Source organism: Coffea eugenioides, chromosome 9 (genome assembly GCF_003713205.1).
Source record: "Coffea eugenioides isolate CCC68of chromosome 9, Ceug_1.0, whole genome shotgun sequence".
NCBI lineage: Eukaryota > Viridiplantae > Streptophyta > Magnoliopsida > Gentianales > Rubiaceae > Coffea > Coffea eugenioides.
In genome coordinates, this window is record NC_040043.1 from 9,463,440 (window position 1) to 9,484,395 (window position 20,956).

Below are 20,956 nucleotides of genomic sequence, written 5' to 3' on the forward strand. Positions count from 1 at the left end.
AGCAGTTTTTTCAGGTGGAAAGAATTTATTAAGAAAAGCCTTAGCTAATTCAACCCAAGTTGTAAAAGTGTTAGGAGGATGAGATTGTAGCCAAACCTTGGTCTTGTCCCTTAGTGAAAATATAAACAATCGAATTTTAATTGCATCATCACTAACACCATTAAAATTAATTATATCACAGATTTCAAGAAATGTTGACAAGTGAGAATTTGGATCTTCGGTAGCATTACCTCCATATTGAGATTGTTGTACCATTTGAATCAGTGATGGTTTAATCTCAAAATTATTAGCATTTACCATTGGCCTTACAATGCTAGTTTGAGAATCTTGTGCTCCCGGTAAAGCAAAATCACGTAGAATTCGCCTATTTGGGTCATTTTTCGCCATTTCTTCCACAAATGGTAATTCTATCAAGATTTCTTCTATTGGCTGCCAAACTTCTTGTTCCTCTTAATGCGGTGTATTTCTCCTTTGTCTCCGTAGTGTCCTTTCAATTTCAAGATCGAAAAGTACAACTTCTTGATTTGATCGGTGCATACACTATAAATAAAAACAAGAGAAATTTTACAGTTTTAGTTATTAAAATCAACTATAAACAAGTTAAATAAAAACAATGAAAATATATAAATTAATAGAGATGATTAGGTCTTAATATTGCCGATCCCCGGCAACGGCGCCAAAAATTTGACGGGATTTTTATATCAATGCAAGTTTAAATCCGATTTTATACCCGTTGACTGCAAGCATACAGGGCGAAATCGTAATGTAGGGTATGTATCGGGTCGATCCCACGAGAAGCAAATTAAACAAGTACTAGGCCCTTATTTTTCTCTATTATTTAGACTTACAATAAATCTGAGCAAGAAAATTATAATGCTATTGTCTACAAATCTGGTCTACAAATTTAGTTTAACAAATGCTAAATGCAAATGGAGAATTTTCATTCAAGGATAAATCTAGGGATGTAGATTCTACTTATGGCATAAATAAGACAAATGAACAGATTTACCTCTTGTTATTATTCTTGTTTAACCAGGGATTCATTTCCAATATTACCAAACTTCATTCTCATGATAAAATGGCCTAGAGTAGTCCAGTTTTTCCTATTTTCATGGTGAAATACTACTACTACTCTGTTTTCTTTCATGAAATGCTAAGTAATCCATTTAAGTGTATCTCTATTTTCATGAACATACAACTTAAGCTCTACTCATGTGTTTCCATTGTTACTACCAATTCTCATTGAACAATAACAACTATAAACATGCTATTGGTGATCAATCAATAATAAGTAATCACAGCTGCACAAGTAGACAAGTTAATACAAGATATAACAAGTGTAAATCGCATTCAATTAGTATTATTTAGCCATAAGTTTCATCTATTCTCTATATTAAGAAGTTTAGCTACTCATGAATGATTTAACAATCAAACTCACAAGTTTATTAGTGCAAGATAAAAGTCAGATTAACTAATTGATGGTGAAGCCTCCAATTTCTGTTATGTTCTTGTACAAGATGATTATAAGTGAAAACTCCAAAATGCTTTTCCAAGAACTCCTAGTTAGAGAGAAACTAGTTACAAGAAGAAAAACTAGCTCCGTAAGGTCATTTTTGTTTTCCCTTGTGTCTCTGCATAAAAGATGGTAGAAAAACACCTTTTTTTTCTCCTTCATGATTCCAACAACTCAGATTTTGTAAAGTCAAAAGAAAATATTGTTTTGACTTTCAATAACTCATTTTGTCTTCCCTTTTGTTGCAGAAGTATGTGCCACCGAATTCACTCACTCAAGATAGCTGAAAAGTTGTGTGAAAAGTGAGAAAAAATGGCTGTGCCACTTGCTGAAGAGAGAGGTTGATCCGAGTCTCGGATCCTAGGGGTGAAGATAGATCCGAACTCGGATCTTATCGATCCGAGGACTTTCTCTGATGGATCCGAACTCGGATTGTTTGTCCTCGGATACACTGTTCCAGAAGTACAGACGAGGGCACGGATCGCCCTTTACTCACTTGGATCCGAGCTCGGATCCGTACTGGTCATTTTCCAGTTTTTCACTTCTTTTCCTTATTCTTCATTTTTGCTCCTAATTTCTCTTGTACTTTATCCTCAGGACAATTCTTACAATTCCTTCATCTCGTACATAAATTTCATACATCAATGTCCTTCATAATTTCACAAAATTAACGCATTAATCCATTCATTTATCAAGTTTTGAACACTTAAACAATATTTAAGCAATTATCACTAAAAGAGTTCAAATATGGCTTTAATCTTCTCAAAACATACCAAAAGTTCATGCCAAACTTATACAAAATATACGTTAAATGTTCACTTATCACAAGTTTAATGAATAGTTTCCAATATCAAAGAAATCGAAAAGCAACAAAAAAATTTAAAGCATAATGAAAATTTCAAATATTACCTTTCAATGGGATACATCCAACGATAATGCACTGGTCTACCTAACTTCATTTCAATTGCTAAATAAATAGTCAAATGCACCATGATGTCAAAGAATTTCGGTGAAAAATATTTCTCCAATTGACAGAGTATAACTACAATATCCTTTTCCAAACAGACCACATCTTGTGGGCAAATCATTTTAGAATAAAATTGCCTGAAGTATTTACTCAACCAAATCAAAGGATAGCGCACAGATTTTGGTAAAATCTTTCTCAAAACTATGGGTAATAATTGCTGCATTAGGATATGATTGTCATAACTTTTAAGGCCTAAAATTTTAGGTGATTTTACTCGCACACATCTTGAAATGTTAGCTGCATAACCATCTGGCACCTTTACCTTTTTAATAACCTTACAAAATATAGTTTTCTGATTTTTATCCATTATAAAGGAAGATGGAGGCAAGTAAACCTTTCCAGCTTCTATGTCAATGGGATGCAACTCTTTCCTGATCCCCATTTCTTTCAAATCACAGTATGAATTATAATGGTCCTTTGCCTTATCCTTAATATCCAACAATGTTCCCCAAATTTTTTCACAAACATTCTTCTTAATATGCATGAAGTCAAGATTATGTTGTAAGACATTATCTTTCCAGTATGGCAAGTCAAAGAAAATAATCCTCTTCTTCCAATTAAAAGGTAGCTTAGGATTACCTTTTACGAATTTGCCAAATTTAATTTGCAAATCTCCCAACTCACTCAAAATCATATCCCCAGTTTGCAAAGGTGGTCGCATTCCATATTCTTCGGTGCCATCAAAGAATTGAGCTTGCTTTCTAAACTCATGCTTACTATCTAAGAATCTGCGATGCCCCATGTAACAATATTTGAAACTACGAATCAATCGTTGTGAATGGGTGAATTTGTGACAAAGAGGACAAGCATATTTGCCTTTAGTGCTCCACCCAGATAGCATTGCATATCCTGAAAAATCACTAATAGTCCACAATAAGGTTGCATGCAATTGAAAATTTTAATTTTTTTGATGCATCATAAGTTTGAATACTAGTATCCCACAATTCTATGAATTCTTTAATTAGAGGCTACAGATAAACATCAATATTATTTCTAGGAGAGAATAGTTCAACTATTAACAAAGATACCATGAAGTATGGTTGCTTCATACATATCCATAGAGGTAAGTTATATGGTATTAAAATCAGAAGTCAAGTAGTATGTGAAATATTCATATTTTTGAATGGATTAAACCAGTTAGACGCTAATCCTAGTCTAACATTTCAACACATATCCATAGAGGTAAGTTATATGGTATTAAAATCAGAAGTCAAGTAGTATGTGAAATATTCATATTTTTGAATGGATTAAACCAGTTAGACGCTAATCCTAGTCTAACATTTCAACAATCCTTGGCAAATTTTTGATGTATGTGACAGCCCCACCTTCTCCTAGAGCGTACCAAAGGGGTTAGCGGACCGCCTACCCAACTCTCGTCAAGACTATAGAGTCGAATCACACAAACCCTATATTACGCGCGATCGAATTCTAAGAAAATGAACAATTGAAGACCACCAAACTCAAATATAACTTACCAAATCATACGGTGAAATGGGACATCGATTGAACCCTCAATGATAAGAGAAACGAAAACAAGAAAACGAAGCGAAATGGCCACGTCACAATCCGGCCGGGTTTCTGGCCGGATTGGAGGCAGTAGCAAAACTCAAACAGGATCAAAATTCCCCTGCCAATCCGGCCAGCTATCCAGCCAAGAACTTGCCGGATTTGTGGCCGGATTCTCTTGCAGAAATTCCCACCAGAAATTCTTCTTTCTTCGTTCAAATTCCCTACTCGTTCGAATCCCCAAAAGATACAAGTAAAGTGCATATAAACCCACAGTACGTACATTCACCAACAAATACATGAAGTAAACATGAATAAACACTTATATACATATGTTGGAACTTTACAAGTTAAAGGGTGATATTGATCAAAATACAATTAGGGTTTGTAAATATAAAGAAGCTTAACAAAAGAATAGCTAGAGCTCGCTCGCTCTACTCCTTTCTTCAAAATCACGATTCAAAAGTGTTGTTTCCTGTAAGGAAAACAAAGGATAACGGGAAGGGGGTGAACTTAAACTCAATGAGGTACCAAAACTACAAGTAGTCACAAATCATGGCATTACACTTTTAATGCACATATACATAACATAAAAGGAAATGAACAATCACTTCAAATAGAAAGGATATAGATGGCTCTCAAGAACCAAATTCCTTTTTTCTTCGCCAGTGCTTGATCAAATAGTAGTTGACACTCCGTCAACTTTCAAATAAAGTAACCAATTCCAGTAGAACACTACTTATCACCAAATTCCATCCACCAAACATACCTCTTACCGGGCCCGAACACCTCAACAGGAACAGAAATGGTAATACTCGAGTATACCAGAAATCCAGAGTCTCCAATACCCATAGATTCCCTAAGAACAGGCACCCATGGATTGTCAATTTCCTCGACCAAGCCCTTGCTGGCTCGATTCAATTAACTCCCCATGAGGTTGAGTTCAGGTTTAACAGGAAGGTCGTTGGATACACTTCCAAATGACATTATAACAGGCACAGGTAACTGATTCAAGCTCATAACAGGTACAAGTAACAGATTCCAGTTTATACAGTAAACATTCACACAGGCCAGAGAACGAGTGTGATAAAGTACACCCTCGTTTCATACAGAATAAACAGATGATACAGTCATTCAAGTCACAATTTGCAAGTGCATATAAGCCAAGTTACGGAACAATTGAGGGGAGTGGTACACTCACCAGTTCAAACAAGGATAACTTCAAAAGTTTCCTCCCAATGTATGCCTTTGATCATTGAGAAACCCTAAAATAACCAAGGTAAAACACTTATGGTTCCTACATCCACAAATCTGGTAAACAGAATGCACAAATGAGACTCGACTATGAGTCATATGCTTATCCAAGCGAACTACTAATACAAAGAGATAAAAAGTGGTTTTGAAGTAAAAAGGTAACGGTTGGTCTCAATAACATGAACAACCCTAGAACCCTTCGTTTCTAGCCAAAATCAACCCAAACTCAAAGGAATCGAGTAACCCTAAAATTTTGGACAGCACGCCCTTTGTATTTACCAAATTTCCAGCCATTATGGCTTCATTATTTTTCTCAATTCAACCCCAAAATCACACACAAATAATCTTACCACAATAGCTTTTCACTAGGCTCAATGTCATCCAATTACAAAATAATGCTAGCAATGCGACCGGAACTACTGTTCAAGACCAATAACAAAATAACAGGTTTGACATCTCTTGGCGTTTCGGTCACAACCGAAGTTACGCTTATCAGATTGGGGTAAACGTTATACCAATTTGAAGCTCAAACAGAGAACTACATTTCTTGTAAAGACCTCCAAAGCTAATTCATGCATATTCATGGTCAAAAATCGAAATCTCAGAGAAAAGAGAAAACTGTCCGTGAAACAGGGCTTGTGAGCAGTCAAGGGTATTTCAGTCATTTCATATACTACAGTGCTCCGATTGAGTTGAAATTTTGCAGGAAGCTAGTTAACACCATTTCCTACAACTTTAATGTTTTGACCTAAACCTGATTAGGCCTCTAACATGGACGAATTAAGTAAGTCAGAATAGAACGGGTTCATCCTTAAGGCTGGAAATTTGGAGCTAAGGCTAGAAATTTCTTTAGGCAAGTCCATCTAGCACATAATACACTAATTTATCACATAATTAAGTTAGCAAACCATGGCTAATCATTAAGGTTCATATGAGGGTAGAATATTCACCAATAAAACTGAAAATTTCCATAAGACCACTTCAAACCATCATGTGTCTCACAAAACTACATATTCAACAACCGTGAACCACTAATATGCAATTATTGGAAGTAAAGATGGATTTCTAGGAAAAATTACCTTGTAACCTCAAGAAAAATGGTGGCTTAGTATTTCTTCCTCCAAAATAATTCCACCAAGGCCTTTAATATCCCTTAGAGAGTAACTTCTATGGAGTAGTTTGAAATTCTAACGGTTGAAACTCAAGATTTGGACAAGAAAAAATAGTGCAAGATGAAGTTCTCTTCTTCTCTTTTTTTTTTGTTCTAAACAGCCGGCCAAGAGAGGAAAAATGAAGGAAATTATGGTCAAAATTAGTTTTAGTAAAGTGAAGAAAATTGGGTCAAAGTCCAACTACGAATCGAATCGCGACACTTGGCACTTTAAGGGTTTGATCTAATCCTCTTGTCTTCCAATGGTTAATCTATCCAATTAACCTCTAATTATTTCTTAGTACCTTGTAAAATAATATCCCTTAGTACAAAACTCCAACGAGTTGTCAAAAATATATCGCATTTACCGCACTAGCGGGTCCCACGTCCATAATACGTTCCAAACTTGACATGAATTAATTTATACTAGGAAAATAATTTAAAACCTATATTTTCTTATAAAAATATCTAGAAAATTAATATAATAAAGTAAAGTAAAGAAAATGCACGCAAAGATAGGGAATAAATATAACCTAGTTTTCCAGATTCTCACAATGTAGATGATCAAAAGTTTGCCAAACTGAAGAATCAACCAGATGTCTCATATAACCATCTTTTGTACAATTTTATTCATGATATCTCACATGAGATGCAAATTTAGAAGAAATAAAGAGTCTTTGCAACCTAACTTTTACGGGAAAATGCCACAACACCTTATGAGGAAATTTTCTTTTTTCACCAGTTGGATCATTTTCTGAGGCAACCCACCTAAGCTCTTTACATGTTTCACATGAAATTCTTTTTCAGCAGTACCCCAATAAAGAGTACAATCATTAGGGCAAGTATCGATCTTTTCATAACCCAACTCCAACTTGTTCATCAATTTCTTAGCCTCATAGTAAGAAGAAGGCAAATTAGTCATGGCCTCAGGAAATGCCTCTCAACAAATCAAGAAGCATATTAAAAATCCTGTTACTCAGCTTACCAAGACATTTTAGGTGAAGAAAACGAATAATAAAAGCCAACTTTGTGAAAGTTTGGCAACCATTGTACAATTCCTGTTGAGAATCATCAATCAATTTGTAAAATTTTTTAGCCTCTAAAATAGGAATTTCCCCTTCTCCATTCACTTCATTTGTTCCATGTGGTACTCCAAAATTTTAGTCACTTCATTCACTTCTTGCATTTTGTGTTCTTGCATTTTAGTCACACAAACACCCATTCCACAATTTTTGCAAGGACACAAAGTCATTCCATCACAGCTTGATTTAGAAAATGCAAATTCTAGAAACATTTTAAGTCATGCCTTGTACTTTTCACTTTTTCTTGAGAAATCCATCCAACTCTTATCCATACTTGTACTATACACAAATGTGCTCAAACAAACTTTAAATAGCATGACAATGAGAATTACATATTAGTACTTAGAAGATTTAAAAACCCCCATAGAAGTTATGTTAAAACACTTAATCAAAATCAAGCATAATATACATGAAATTAAACAGTAAATAATGAATGAGAGTAAAGACAAAATGAAGACTGTTCATTCATGGTTTCTAACAATGTCAGTGCCTTGTGAAACTGATGTAACTCACTTTACATTTGTCGAAAAGCTACAAAATTTCTTCCATCCTAAACTATACTCAAGGTATTACCTTTCTTGACAATATATCATTCTCTATTTTTGCTTACAAACCACCAAAAAAATAGCATGTAATTCAACATATCTGTTCGCAGATATGCGGAGGTTAATCTTTAGTCCAACTTGCAAATTTATTGGTACTAATAGAAAAATAATCAAAGCATGATTTTTATTCATATGAAAGATCATTGAATATAGTTTCATACGCAATAAATGGCATCCATTTTGGACATTTCTACACCAATTTATGACTAGAATTATAAAGGGGTGCATAGCTGATTGTTAGGCAGCAGATTAGTTTATCTCTAGCAAGTGCCTAGCGAAATGGATGTTACAAACCATACATTCATCAAAATACAATAAAATTTGCATAATCCTAAATTAATTCAGGGTACTGCTTTTGCTAAAATGCATCACTTGGTGATTTCAACTACAAGCCATCTTAAATTCGCATGTAATTTAGGACATCTACGGTTCTCAAATATGCAGAGTTTAATTTTCTGCCCAATTTACATATTTACTGGAATAAATAGAAAATGAATCAAACCGTGATTCTTATACATGAATCAGCTTTCATGTGCAACAAATGGCATCCAATTTGGACATTCCTACACCAATTTATGATCAAAATAATAAAGGTGTGCATAGCTGACTATTGGCTAGTAGATTACTTTTTTTTTCCTTAAACAAAACGCTTCTTTATTGCAAATAGAAGAACCAGAATACATGTGGGGGGCCTAGGGTGCCAAGATTTAGCCACCCCGGATTCGAAAATTGCACACGCCTAATCTATCTAACCTCACCAGGCCCCTGGGGCGGGTAGGCAAGCCATTAAGAGAGTGAAAAACCAGCCGTGGAGTTACAGGTGTCGCCAAAGAGGCCAATGAGTCGGCCACCATATTTCCTTCTGTATCACCGCGCGAATAGTTGACGAGCCCGCCACCTTAGATATTAGAATTGTCCACAGCACCTTGGAATCCACCTCCACCATGATCCTCGACACCCCCTTCCATACATAGAGCTCCAAACCAATACACAACGCCCTTGCCTCAGCCTGAAGCGCGGACGGTCCTCCATAAAACTCCGCGAACGCTAGTAGAACAGCTCCAGAGGAATCCCGAAGGACACCACCCCTACCTCTTAGACGCGTGCCTCCCTTTGCAGAACCGTCCGTGTTTAGTTTAGTAAGCCCCTCTCCCGGGGGGGCCCAGACAACTGGCAAGACCACTGACTTCCCAGGGATTGCGTGCAACCAATCTACCACTCCATGCCACGGGGTTCCTAGCGGAAGACAAACATTCGCTTTGGCCCTCAACATCAACACCAACTCCACGGTTATCTGAAAAGTAAGATGCCGCCAATCCAGTGCCACGCCGTCGAACCGGGCTTTATTACGGGCCCGCCATATAAACTAGAAAATCACTGAGGGAGCAACCTGTAATAACCACCTTAATGCTGGATTAGGCACCCTTAAAGCTCCCCATGCAAAAAACCTACCCCGCACAGCTGAATGTGGTCGGAAAATGCCAAGCGACTTCTCGAAGAAGCCCCAAACCGAGTTTGCTATCTCACTACTCCCAAACAGGTGGCGGAGAGATTTCTCATCCGGCGATGAACAGCAGACACACTTAGACGGGCCTGCAACCCTAAACCGGCGGAGATACGTATCTACTGGAAGCTTATGACCCAACATCCTCCACATAAAAAATGAAATTTTTAATGGTAGCCCCGGTCTCCAAAGAGCAGCATACAGCCAGGATTTGTGGGGGAGGCCATCAATTACTAGAATAATCGAACTGAGCTCAAATTCACCTGAAGACGATAGGTCCCAAAAAGGAGAATCCGGATCCTTCCCCGTCACCAACAATGTGTCTCTAGTAGCCTCCAAAATTTCCTGGCAACCTAACTGCTCGATACCAAGTGAATCCCATCGCCCCTTTACCCAGAACCCCCGTACCACCGCCATAGTAGCAAGCTCAGGAAACTTCCATGCCAGAGGTCCCCGTCTAGCCCAGTTATCCAACCAAAAAGAGCAGCTGCCATTGGAAAGCTCCCACACCAGGTGTTCCTCAACCCTACCACAGGCCGCCAGCAGTCTTTTCCACGAATGCGAGGCAGAAGGCCCCAGTGTCACCTGGTTTGGATGCAAGGCACCACAGTAACGTGCATGAAGGAAGTTTGCCCAGAGTGTTCCCTTCCTCCGAAACCTGTACCAGAACTTAAACGCAAAAGCCTCCGTTAACGAAGAGAGTGAGCGAAACCCCAGCCCTCCCGCCTCTGTGGGATGACACAACTTATCCCATGCTACCCAATGATACCGACGACCCATGAATGATTCCCCCCACAGAAAGTCAGCAAAAATTTTCTCAAGTTGGCTCTTGCTAGTGCCTAGTGAAATTGATGTTACTTGCTATACGCTTGTCGAAAAACTATAAAATTTGTACCATCCTAAACTATACTCAGGGTACTATTTTTTCCAAATGCATCATTTGGTGATTTTAACTACGAGTCAGTTTAAATTCACTTGTAAGTCAAGACATCTATAGATTCGTGTTCTACTTCTCTTTTACCCTTCAAAGAATACAATATTGTTCTCAAGATGGACCTTCAGACCATCTTTGCCAACACTCGGCATGTTTACCCTTAACAAACAACCACCCTTCACTGGACTATGCATTACAGGCATCAGTGGCCCTCCAATTTGAAATGGTTGGGGAGCCAACCTCTGTGTTGGTTTTTGTTTCAAAATAGAGTCCAATAATTGATAGGTACTGCATACCTAAAAATAAATAAGTGGAACTCAACTATCGAAGGGTTAAATAGATTAACTATACCTATTCTTAATTTAGGGCCAATTTTGAAGTTTAATCGTCTTAATTCAACATAATAGAGCAATTAAAAGTCCAAAAAGGGGAACCATTGTTGATACAATTCATAAATGGCTTCAAAGATAGCTAAAATATCTTATGTAATCACACAAAAAAAGAAAAAAATCAAGATTGGCAGGAGTATTCAGTGAAAAAACCTTCAATGAATGAACAATTACATAGTTTAATAAGCAATTACATACCTTCAATGAACGAACAAAGAGAGCGATGGCAGCAGCAATGCAATTCAACCGAAAAAAAAACTCAAAAGAAAGGCTTGATTGAGAGATGTAAAGAGTTGGAGAGGGGTTTTGATGAGAGAGAGCTGCAAGACTCTAATGTGAGAGAGAGAGAGAGAGAGAGAGAGGGGTTTTGGTGAGAAGAAGGAGGAGTTCTGATCGATGAGATAGTGGAGACAGATGTTCCATAATTTCAAGAATGGGAAAAGTTTTAGACGCCTGAAAATTGCGCCAAAAAAGGAACGACGTCGCTTTTTTATTATTTTTTCTTTTTTCGGATCCTTTGAGATATCTCACATAGACTCAACTATCATAATAGGAATTCTAAAGGGATACACTATTTTTAAATAAAATAAAATAAAAAATAGTTGGAGTATATATTGTTGGGTTGATACTAAATGTCATGATAGAAGTGTTATAAGGACATATGTAAGCGTCTCTATAGGTATGCCAAGAAAGTCTTTTTTATTGTAGTGTATGTTGCCTCGTAAGATTGATATTTATTTGATAATTGTTGGAGTTACTGAAACTAATTGGACAAACTGTTGCAAAAGAGTGTAGTTTTCAAATTCATGTTGCGGCAAAACTAAGGTGGCAACTAAATTGATAGAAGTGGACATGGCATTGACTATGTAATTCTTCTATGGATTAAGGTTTCTTATCCCATGCACTGGAAAGTTGACGTTTTAAGGGGACCAAAAAAGGAATAGTGAGAGGTCCGCTTAGCATTGGGGCCATGAGCCTAACACTTCGGCCTTTAGAAACATTCCCATTCGGTTTCATCTGGCTAAATATCCACAATGTAGATGGGGTCAGATTCGAAGTAGCGAAGCTGTGTCGGTGAATAGAATATGAAATAAACGAAAAACAAATTACGGAATAGCAATATATTCAAAGATTTATAATTGTGCCTAAAATAAGTACAGTAGGAAAAAGGTAAAATAGCAAAGAGTTTTTTTTTTTTTTGGTTTTTTTTCCCCTTATCAAATCTAGCATAAAGAATGACCCTAAAATAAGTACAGTAGGAAAAAGGTAAAATAGCAAAGAGTTTTTTTTTTTTTGGTTTTTTTTCCCTTATCAAGATCTAGCATAAAGAATGACTTCTAATACGTCGTCGTTGATAGCACATATAGTAACTCATCATTCTCTTTCATATTTAAAAATAGATTAATTTTTTATACATTAACAATATATACAATTTTAGGCTTGAATACATACTATTGGTGTAAATTTGGAATTTTAAATTTAAATTAATAGTAATTATCATGCATCAAAATCTAATAATATATACAGTATCAGTGCATATAAAATTAATCCTTAAACCATTATACAATTTGGCGAATGAAAGTTGGGGAAGGAGGGGGAGGGGAGATGGGACATCATATCAACAGCGTACATAAGTTTCAAAGAGAAAATCATAAAGGGACTAAAAGCCTAAAAGTCTTCGATTTGGGTCCTCATTGCGTCAACGAATGATTTCCCATCTAGTTCACGGGAAAATAACGCTTTTAAATAGTCAATCATACTAATTCTTCTGAAAATTGCTGGATTTTCAGGGGTGATAAGACTTGGCGCTGGACCCATATCACCGTCCAGTTTTGGGACAAGAAACGTTGCAATGGAAAGCCTTTCGTTGTGCAAATTCACAGTTGCCCGATGCTCAACGCTCTTGTAAATCCCATTTGTCACAATCTGCATCTCAGTTCAAAAACGTCACATTATTGCCAACTGTGTACCATGTAGCATACGTTCTTATAAAAGTTTAATTAGGCTCGATAATAGAATACGGTTAACAGGGTAATCTTGTGAGTCCACCTATAACTACTGTTATGCCCCAAAAAATTGGAGATAGAATTCAGAAGCTATACCCTGATAAATCTAGGACATGATTTGTAAGTAACTCGTGTAATTAGCATTGAAATCAAGACTAAAAGTAAATTTCTTTCTGCAAATCAAAACAAATTTGTTGGGAAAAAGAGTAAATACTTTTTCAAAGCGATGAAAGGAAAGTGGTTTGAATTTCACCACTCGTACATCATAGGTAAGCAATGATTTGGAGGGTGGGGTGTAAGGGCATGTACAATACTAATTTTTGACGTTATTATGCCCAAGTTTTACATTCTTGGGAAATATTACTCGAATAATGAAGTAATTAATCAATTAAGTTGGTTACTAATGTAAATAAAACTACTTTTTCAATATAAAGACCTTTTCATCCATATATTTTATGCTTTTTTTGACTTTACAAATATACATATTTCATTGAAGTACTTAATATTCTATCAATAAACAACATTCGTTTAACTCCAACAAAGTTGCCAAAGTTAGAAGTTTAGGTACAAATTTGTCAAAAAGTTAAATTTTGGGATGAAAACTACACTTTTACCTGGCCTCATGTTCTAGGCGGTGCAAGTTGATAATTAGTCTTACATCAACCTAGTGTAGGCATACTAATCATAATCGGAAAGATTATCTCTTGAATCCTATTAAAATATGGGAAAGACATTCTAATTTCCATATATGTTCATAATTGTAGAAACCAATTTGAAAATATCTCATAAGGGAGGCCAAAAACTAGATAGATGTTGTAATTATATAAACAGAAAAGCAATTTGAAGAGATTGTTCATATTCACATTGCATCTTTGGAGAAAGGATTTTGAGCATGATTACCTCTAAAATGTCTCCGACATTGACTATGAATGCATTAGGAAGTGGTACAACAGGAACCCAACCTCCAGCCTTTTTGATTTGGAGGCCTTCCACTTCATTGACTTGAAGTAATATGGTAAGCCCAACGGCATCAGAGTGGGGGCAAAGGCCCATCACTTGCTCGGGTTGGGGACACGGAGGATAATAGTTCATCCTCATTGATTGCATCCCTTCTTGAAAAAGCGTTGTCACATCTTCAAGCTTCATTCTTAATGCTTTTGTCATTTGCTCAAGGACCTTGATGGCAAGGATTTTCAATTCCCTTGAGTACTGATCTAGAGCTTCTCTACAATGTTAAAAAAATGTAAATAAAAAGTAAAGATTATCCAATATATAATAACAATGCACAATGCTTTAGATGTTAACTAATCTTTGATGCATGCAAGGATGGATGTTTTATCATCATCTCAGGGTGACATGGCTTATTAATTTTCCTCATAAAGACAATTAAGAAGGTAAGATTTTAGAAAGGGATAATTTCATAAACCTCCTCTAAGATTTTTAACAATTTCACTGAGTTCCCTTAAGGTATAAAAATTACACCCACCTCCCCTAATTTGACACTTTTGGTAACCAAACCTTAGACTTGGTTAAAATTTTTAATGACTATCCTAAAATATCCTCAACTTAAAACGTTTGAATTACTTTTCAGAACAATCGTAATATACTTAACACATATACAAAAAGAGTGTGAAGTTTTTAACACCATATTTATTATTTGATAAGCAAAGATGACAATAGTTCTATCACTATGATAAACTACTTTTAATGGTGATTTACCAGGGTATGTATTTTTTTAATTTGAAAAAGAAAATGCCATCATAATTCTTTTAAAGTTTGTAGAATTTTGGATTGGTGGAACTATCATAGCATGGTGGCAATTTTGGGCTTTTTTTTGAGTTAATGTTGCTTTTGGTACCAAAAAAAAAAAAACAGCACGTAAAATTTAGATCACATTCAATGTCATAAAAATGTCACTAGTACAATATTTATGGTGTCAATGTTTATATTTTATGGTTTTATTGGCAAAAATATAAAAAGGAGGAATAAGAATAGAAAAAGAAAAGAAAAATAATTATTAATACCATTCTTTGTAAAAGTATATCTAACAAGAGAGTTTTATTAAAACGTTAAAACTAATATTGTCATTTTATGTGGGCAAAGGAGGTAAATGTTATTTTTATAACCTCGAGGGAGCTCAATGAAATTATTAGAAACCTGAGGGGAGGTTTTTGAAATTGTACCTTTAAGAAAAGCAAGAGAGGATATATTTTCCTGTACGAGAGAGAGAGAGAGAGAGATGATATAATTTATTTTTTGTTAATCTTCATGATTTACTCTATTCCTACTCTAACCTATTTTAGGGGGAGGCTCAACTGAATCTATTGGGAAACCGACGAATATTGAATCACCATCGGATCGGACTATTCCTACTCTAATCTATTCTAGGGGGAGGCTAAACTGAATCTATTGGAAAATCGACGGGAATTGAATCACCATTGAACCAAATATACGCACTCATATAGATTTGAGAAAACTACATATAATAGCAAAGTGATGGGAGGTAAGATTTGAACCCTTAACCTCCCACCCCACCAAGACTCTAAGTCATTGGGTGGCCAATAACCATATGATTAAAAAAAGAGAAATGTTGGAAAACCATTAAGAATGAGTCCAAGGAAAAAAAATAAGAAGAAGAAAAGGCCTATCTTTTTTTTTTTTTGTCAGCAACAATACATTTGCATAACCTACTCTATCCTAATCTAGGGGGAGGGGGAGCCTAAGGAGGCTGTGGTAGGGGGCTAGTGGGTATACAAATCCAACTAGACCAAGGGAATGCTCTGGTACAATCCTTAGATTTTTTCCGTTACAGGTAAAGTTTGAACCCTTACCTATAGCTAGAGGTGGCAAATCAACCCACTTAACTAAATTTATCCATACCCGCCCATGAATAGATGGGTATGGGTATCTTAAATTTTTGTATATGGGTATAAATGGGTTACCCAATAATACCCATTTATTAAATGGGTATTATTGGGTAACCCATCAAACCCAATTAACCCATTTAGAATTCTCTTCCCCCCAAGTCTCTTCTTTTCCCCCACCTTTTTTTTTCAAATTTTTCATTTTGTCATGATGTTAACTACTTTTGTTTCATTATTATTATTATTATTATTTGTTGGTTTTATCTTATTATTTTATTTTCTCTTAGTTTGTTAACTTGCTCATTTTTTAGCATTACCAATTTATGATAAATTTTAGCCTATTTTCTTATCTTTATAAAATGAAATTTTAAATTTATATATGAAAAAAATGTTAGGGGTTCAAAATTTTTGGATTAAGTTTTTATATTAATTTTTATAGTACTTAGTTCAAATTTTTATATTCTTATTATTCAATTATTAAATAATAGGTAATTTTGTGACATAGAGTATAAATGAAAAAAAATTGGTAATTAAGTTTATTGAACATTATAAGTAAATATTTAAAACTAATGATGGGTACAAAGAGTGGTATAAATTGATAACTTAGTTTGCAAAAATGAATTTAAATGAGTTTACAAAAAGTTGAAATAAATGGGTTATAAATGGGTAATTGGGTTACCCAATTCATTTTTTGACTTACCCATTTATACCCATCTAATTAAATGGGTATAATGAGTTGACTCACTTATACCCATTACTCATTTTATCCAACCCAAACCCGCCCAAATCACTCATTTTGACACCTCTACCTACAGCCCAAGGAGGGACTTAAGCCCCTCCCTGGTGGCCACTGAACCATTGGCCCAGTGGTTGAAGAAAAGGCCTATCATGTGGAGACTTTAAGAGAGATAATGATCAAAATATTCAATCCTTAGGACACTTAATGGCTGATAAGTTGTCTTGATCATTACACATGGAATTTATTGAAGGGATAACATTCGATGTTTCATGTCATATGTCGGCCCCTAAGGCGGTCCTGACTTCTAAATAAATGCATCTGCATAATATATATATATATTGCGTGCACCCGGATATTCTCTGCTACAATTTTTCATGTAACAGCATTTGGCTTTATTATTGTCTCCTCGGTTTCAATTATATGTAAAAGCTTTTTTTCTGTAAACCAATTATATGTTTAGTTCTGGCGGGCTACCTACCAGCATTATCAAATTTTTTTTTCTGAATAAAGCATTTTAGTCATCAATGGAATACTTTTATAAACAAATTGTGACCTAGAATAAAGAATAATTGAGTGGTTATCGTCTTTTTTACCCCTCAACAACTGAATGAGACATATATTATTTTTTTTCTTCGACAAAACAAAATTCACAAACAGTGATTAAGATGCTACATAACCATTATCTACATCTTTCTTTATTTATTGTTCTTTAAGATTCAAGACAAACTACTTAATTGCCTCACAAAGTCCTTAATTACTTTGCTTATTAGAAGAGAATTATATAGTTCTAGTCCTCTATTTCAGTGATTAAGATTTAAAATCAATGCAGGATTTGTAATAGAAAAACTAATGGAGCCGTTCCCATGTACATGCATGTGCACCATTAACAAAAATAAAAATGAAAAAAAAAAGAATCCAACAAGTCCCAATCTCCCATCTATCGATTTCCCCTCGCCTAATTTTCCCAAATCTCTAATTACAACTCTTAATTCATAAACTTCCATGCATGTTGGTATTACAAAGATTATAGACATTAATACTGACTTCTGTTTTATCAAAAAAAAAAAATTATAGACATTGCCACTGTAGAAACAAAGGAGCAAACGAAATAAGGATTAAATTAGCAAGCGGTAATATATAAAGAACCAAATCATAAAAACCATCATTATATCTCTTTACAGTTTCAATTCAAGACTTTCAGTTTCTTTATATATCAAGATGTAGACAATTTATGTAAAGGTACTATGATTTGCAAAGTTACAAACTGCTACTAACCACTTATTTTCTTAACCTATGACTAGTCTATGATCATCTTATCCCTAGCTTTTAAGTATTTTCACTCACAAAATTTTAAAATTTTAGACAAGTGTAGAGAATTTTAGACGTTTATGACTTTCAAAAGTCATACTGTGTGTGATGTTACTATAGTTCTCATGTGTTTAACAATGCAATTTAGCACTTAAAGTTAATGTATTCAAATCTTCATATATTCAGACGCGTTTGATAATAAAAAATTGAACATCTGAATTAATTAAATGCCATTGAATTTTCTAGGAAAAACTTGCTCTAAAAAATAAGTGATAAACTATTCACTTATTACTGAATGTAACAGACACTCAAATGTATTTAATTTAATACTTAACAATTCAATAACTTTAGGTTTCAAATTTCATATTTCAGTTTTCAAACTTCAGTTTAATCAAACTCACCCTAAATACAATGATATGAATATGTGTGCAAATTTTCTTGTACCTGAATGGAAGAGGAAGCTTGGGAAGTAAATGAGGTTTTCTCAAGTGAATTGGCAGAGCGACCATGTAAAACATGTCACCCCAGTCAAGTTTTTGTTCCTCAGATACAACAAAGGCCTGTCCATATCCTTCTACATCGCCCGGTTCTTGGGCAAATCTCATCTTCTCTTCAATCCTCAAATTGAAAAACTTTTGCATCTCTAGTTTCAGTTTGTCCACTAAGGAAGAGCTCACTCCATGATTAATCAGCTGACGACAAATTGTACAGTCACTAATTATTTGGTGCTGACTATTATAACACTTCTCGATTTTAACAGCAGGCATGTACATCCATTTAAATTAGATGATTGTCCTCGTATAACAATTCAAAGAAGATCACTCCTATTACATTCTAGTCATGCATTATGGACTACTACTAGAGAAAACCAAATGAGTTCATATATTGGAGTAGGCATGCTTGCTTTTGGCATAAAATTTCTGCATAATTACAAGAAAAAAAACATTTCAATATGAAAAAAAAATATTTGTGGCAAGATATATCATTTACCTACAAGTCCTGAAAAGTCATAGTTATTAGCATAATAAATATTTCAGAATTAATTTATTCCCTTGAAAGTAAGTTAAAAGTTGTGGTAAAAACCAAATTGAAATCACTAGTAGACTTTGAGCAAATACTATTACAATCAGACTCCCTTATTAGGCCAACAACAATACCTAATATATGCATATACAAATACAAACTGACAAACCTGGAAGAAGCCCCATTCTTTGCAGGCAAAATGCAACTTTTCAAGCTCTGGATTCACTGATTCATCAGAAAGCAACCTTTGCATGTCAATTACTGGGATTTCCTCTGTGGAGACCCCATGAAGTTTGGTTGGGTCAGGTCGTATGTATCGGGGTGCAACTGAAGCAAATTTCTCCTTAGCCAACTCCTGAACATAGGGTACCTTTAGAGAGCCTCCCAACTTTATCATACTAGATTACATATTTGTGGTTTGTGTAAATCTCTACCAATATATATATATATATATATATATATATATATATATATATGTAGCTCCAAGTTGCAAGCTTATAGAGTGTAACAATTTGTCTGATACATGTGGGACAATAATAATTAGCAAAATTTAGGTGTACATGATGCATTGGTGGCTTTTGTTGACATATGACATGCAACATCTGGCATTAGTCCTCACAAGCAACAAGCCACACCTACCGCCTACAATTATAATGTCTTCCCACATAAGTAAGCTTGAAAGGACAAGATCAACGACAACATGGGAAATTTAAAATTGGAAAAATGGTCAAATTCATCCCTGAACTTTTTATTAATATCAATTTAATCCTTAATTTTTGTTTTTGGCCAATTTGATCTATAAACTTATATTATAGTTCCAATTAAGGATTTTTGCGACGGCGGCGCCACCAGGAAAAATTAATCAAACTCCTCATTAACCAATTAAACAAGAGTATTTTAGAAACTTTAGATAGAGAAAGAGAGGTGGGGTGAGAGAAGGAGGAGACGGGTGGCAGGCGAGGGAAAAATACCATTCCTCGTGTTTGCCTGGTCTCAGCGAGGGAAAAAGACAAAAAAAAAAAGAAAACCATCAAAACAAAGAGAAGCAAGTCAGCTTCTTGGCTGGATCCGATTGCTAAAAAGCGGGCCAGGCAATTAATTTCAAAAAAATCGTCTGATAAGAAAGTCGGCAGTCTCACTCGCCTGGATCTGATGCTTAGTTGATTTTTCAGGCTCTTTTTCGACTGGTACGTGCAGCAGCTGCTGCTGCTTTACTTTTACTCTCTTTTTTCCCCCGTTTTTTCTTTTGGTTGGTAATATTTTCTAAGAAGTAATTGGAATTGGGACTTTTCGGTTTTTTTTTTTTTTGGGGGGGTGCGGGGGAGGTGCGTGGGACTTAGCTTGTAGTTTGTTCGGGCAAAGCGCACTCTGTCCCAAAACTGTATGCAAGTGTTTTGTGGCAATTTCTTCGTTTGCCAAAGTAAAAAAAAAAGGGGAACTCTTATTTGAGTTCTGTGTCTCCAATTAACTCGTCCATTAGATCTCTCCTTCAAATCCTATGATCTCAATGGACACATGGTTGGATTACATTTATCCATTCTTTTCCTTAATCATCATTTGTTTCCCTGCTTGATCATTCTGAGATGAGAAGAACTAGTTATTGCGATTGGATTCCTTCGAGATGGAATTTTCTGCTTAACCAACGACTTAAGCTAACTTGATGGCAAATGGTTCCCACTTCCCACAATCCCCCAAAGAGAGGTGGGGTGAGTGAAGAAGGAGGAGATGGGTGGCAGGCGGTGGGGAATGATAATGGAGGGAGGAGATATCTAAAATTCCTAAAATATTCCTGTTTAATTGATCAATGAGGAGTTTGATCGATTTTTCCTAATAGCACCACCATAAAAATCCTTAATTGGAACCATAACATAAGTTTAGGGATCAAATTCGAAAACAAAAATGAGGGAATAAATCGAAATTAATAAAAAGTTTAAGGACAAATTTGGTCATTTTTCCCTTTAAAATTTTGTGAATAAAAGAAGACACAAACACTTAGCAATTGGAGGAAAAGATGGGTTACGTGGATTGGGGGAGAAAGTGTAAATAAGAGAT

The 20,956-nt window shown here is 35.4% G+C and overlaps 1 protein-coding gene across 1 annotated transcript; it reads right to left on the reverse strand.

Annotated features, from left to right (window-relative positions):
* Positions 1–12,577: 12,577 nt before the first annotated feature.
* LOC113782790 (protein SRG1-like) lies at positions 12,578–19,301 on the reverse strand. The gene is made up of 4 exons (XM_027328711.1): positions 19,074–19,301; positions 18,326–18,573; positions 13,871–14,195; positions 12,578–12,890 (listed from the first exon to the last, which is right to left on the reverse strand). The coding sequence occupies exons 1-4, from the start codon at positions 19,299–19,301 to the stop codon at positions 12,633–12,635; spliced, it is 1,059 nt and encodes a 352-aa protein (XP_027184512.1). The 3' UTR covers positions 12,578–12,632.
* Between the last annotated feature and the right edge of the window lie 1,655 nt (positions 19,302–20,956).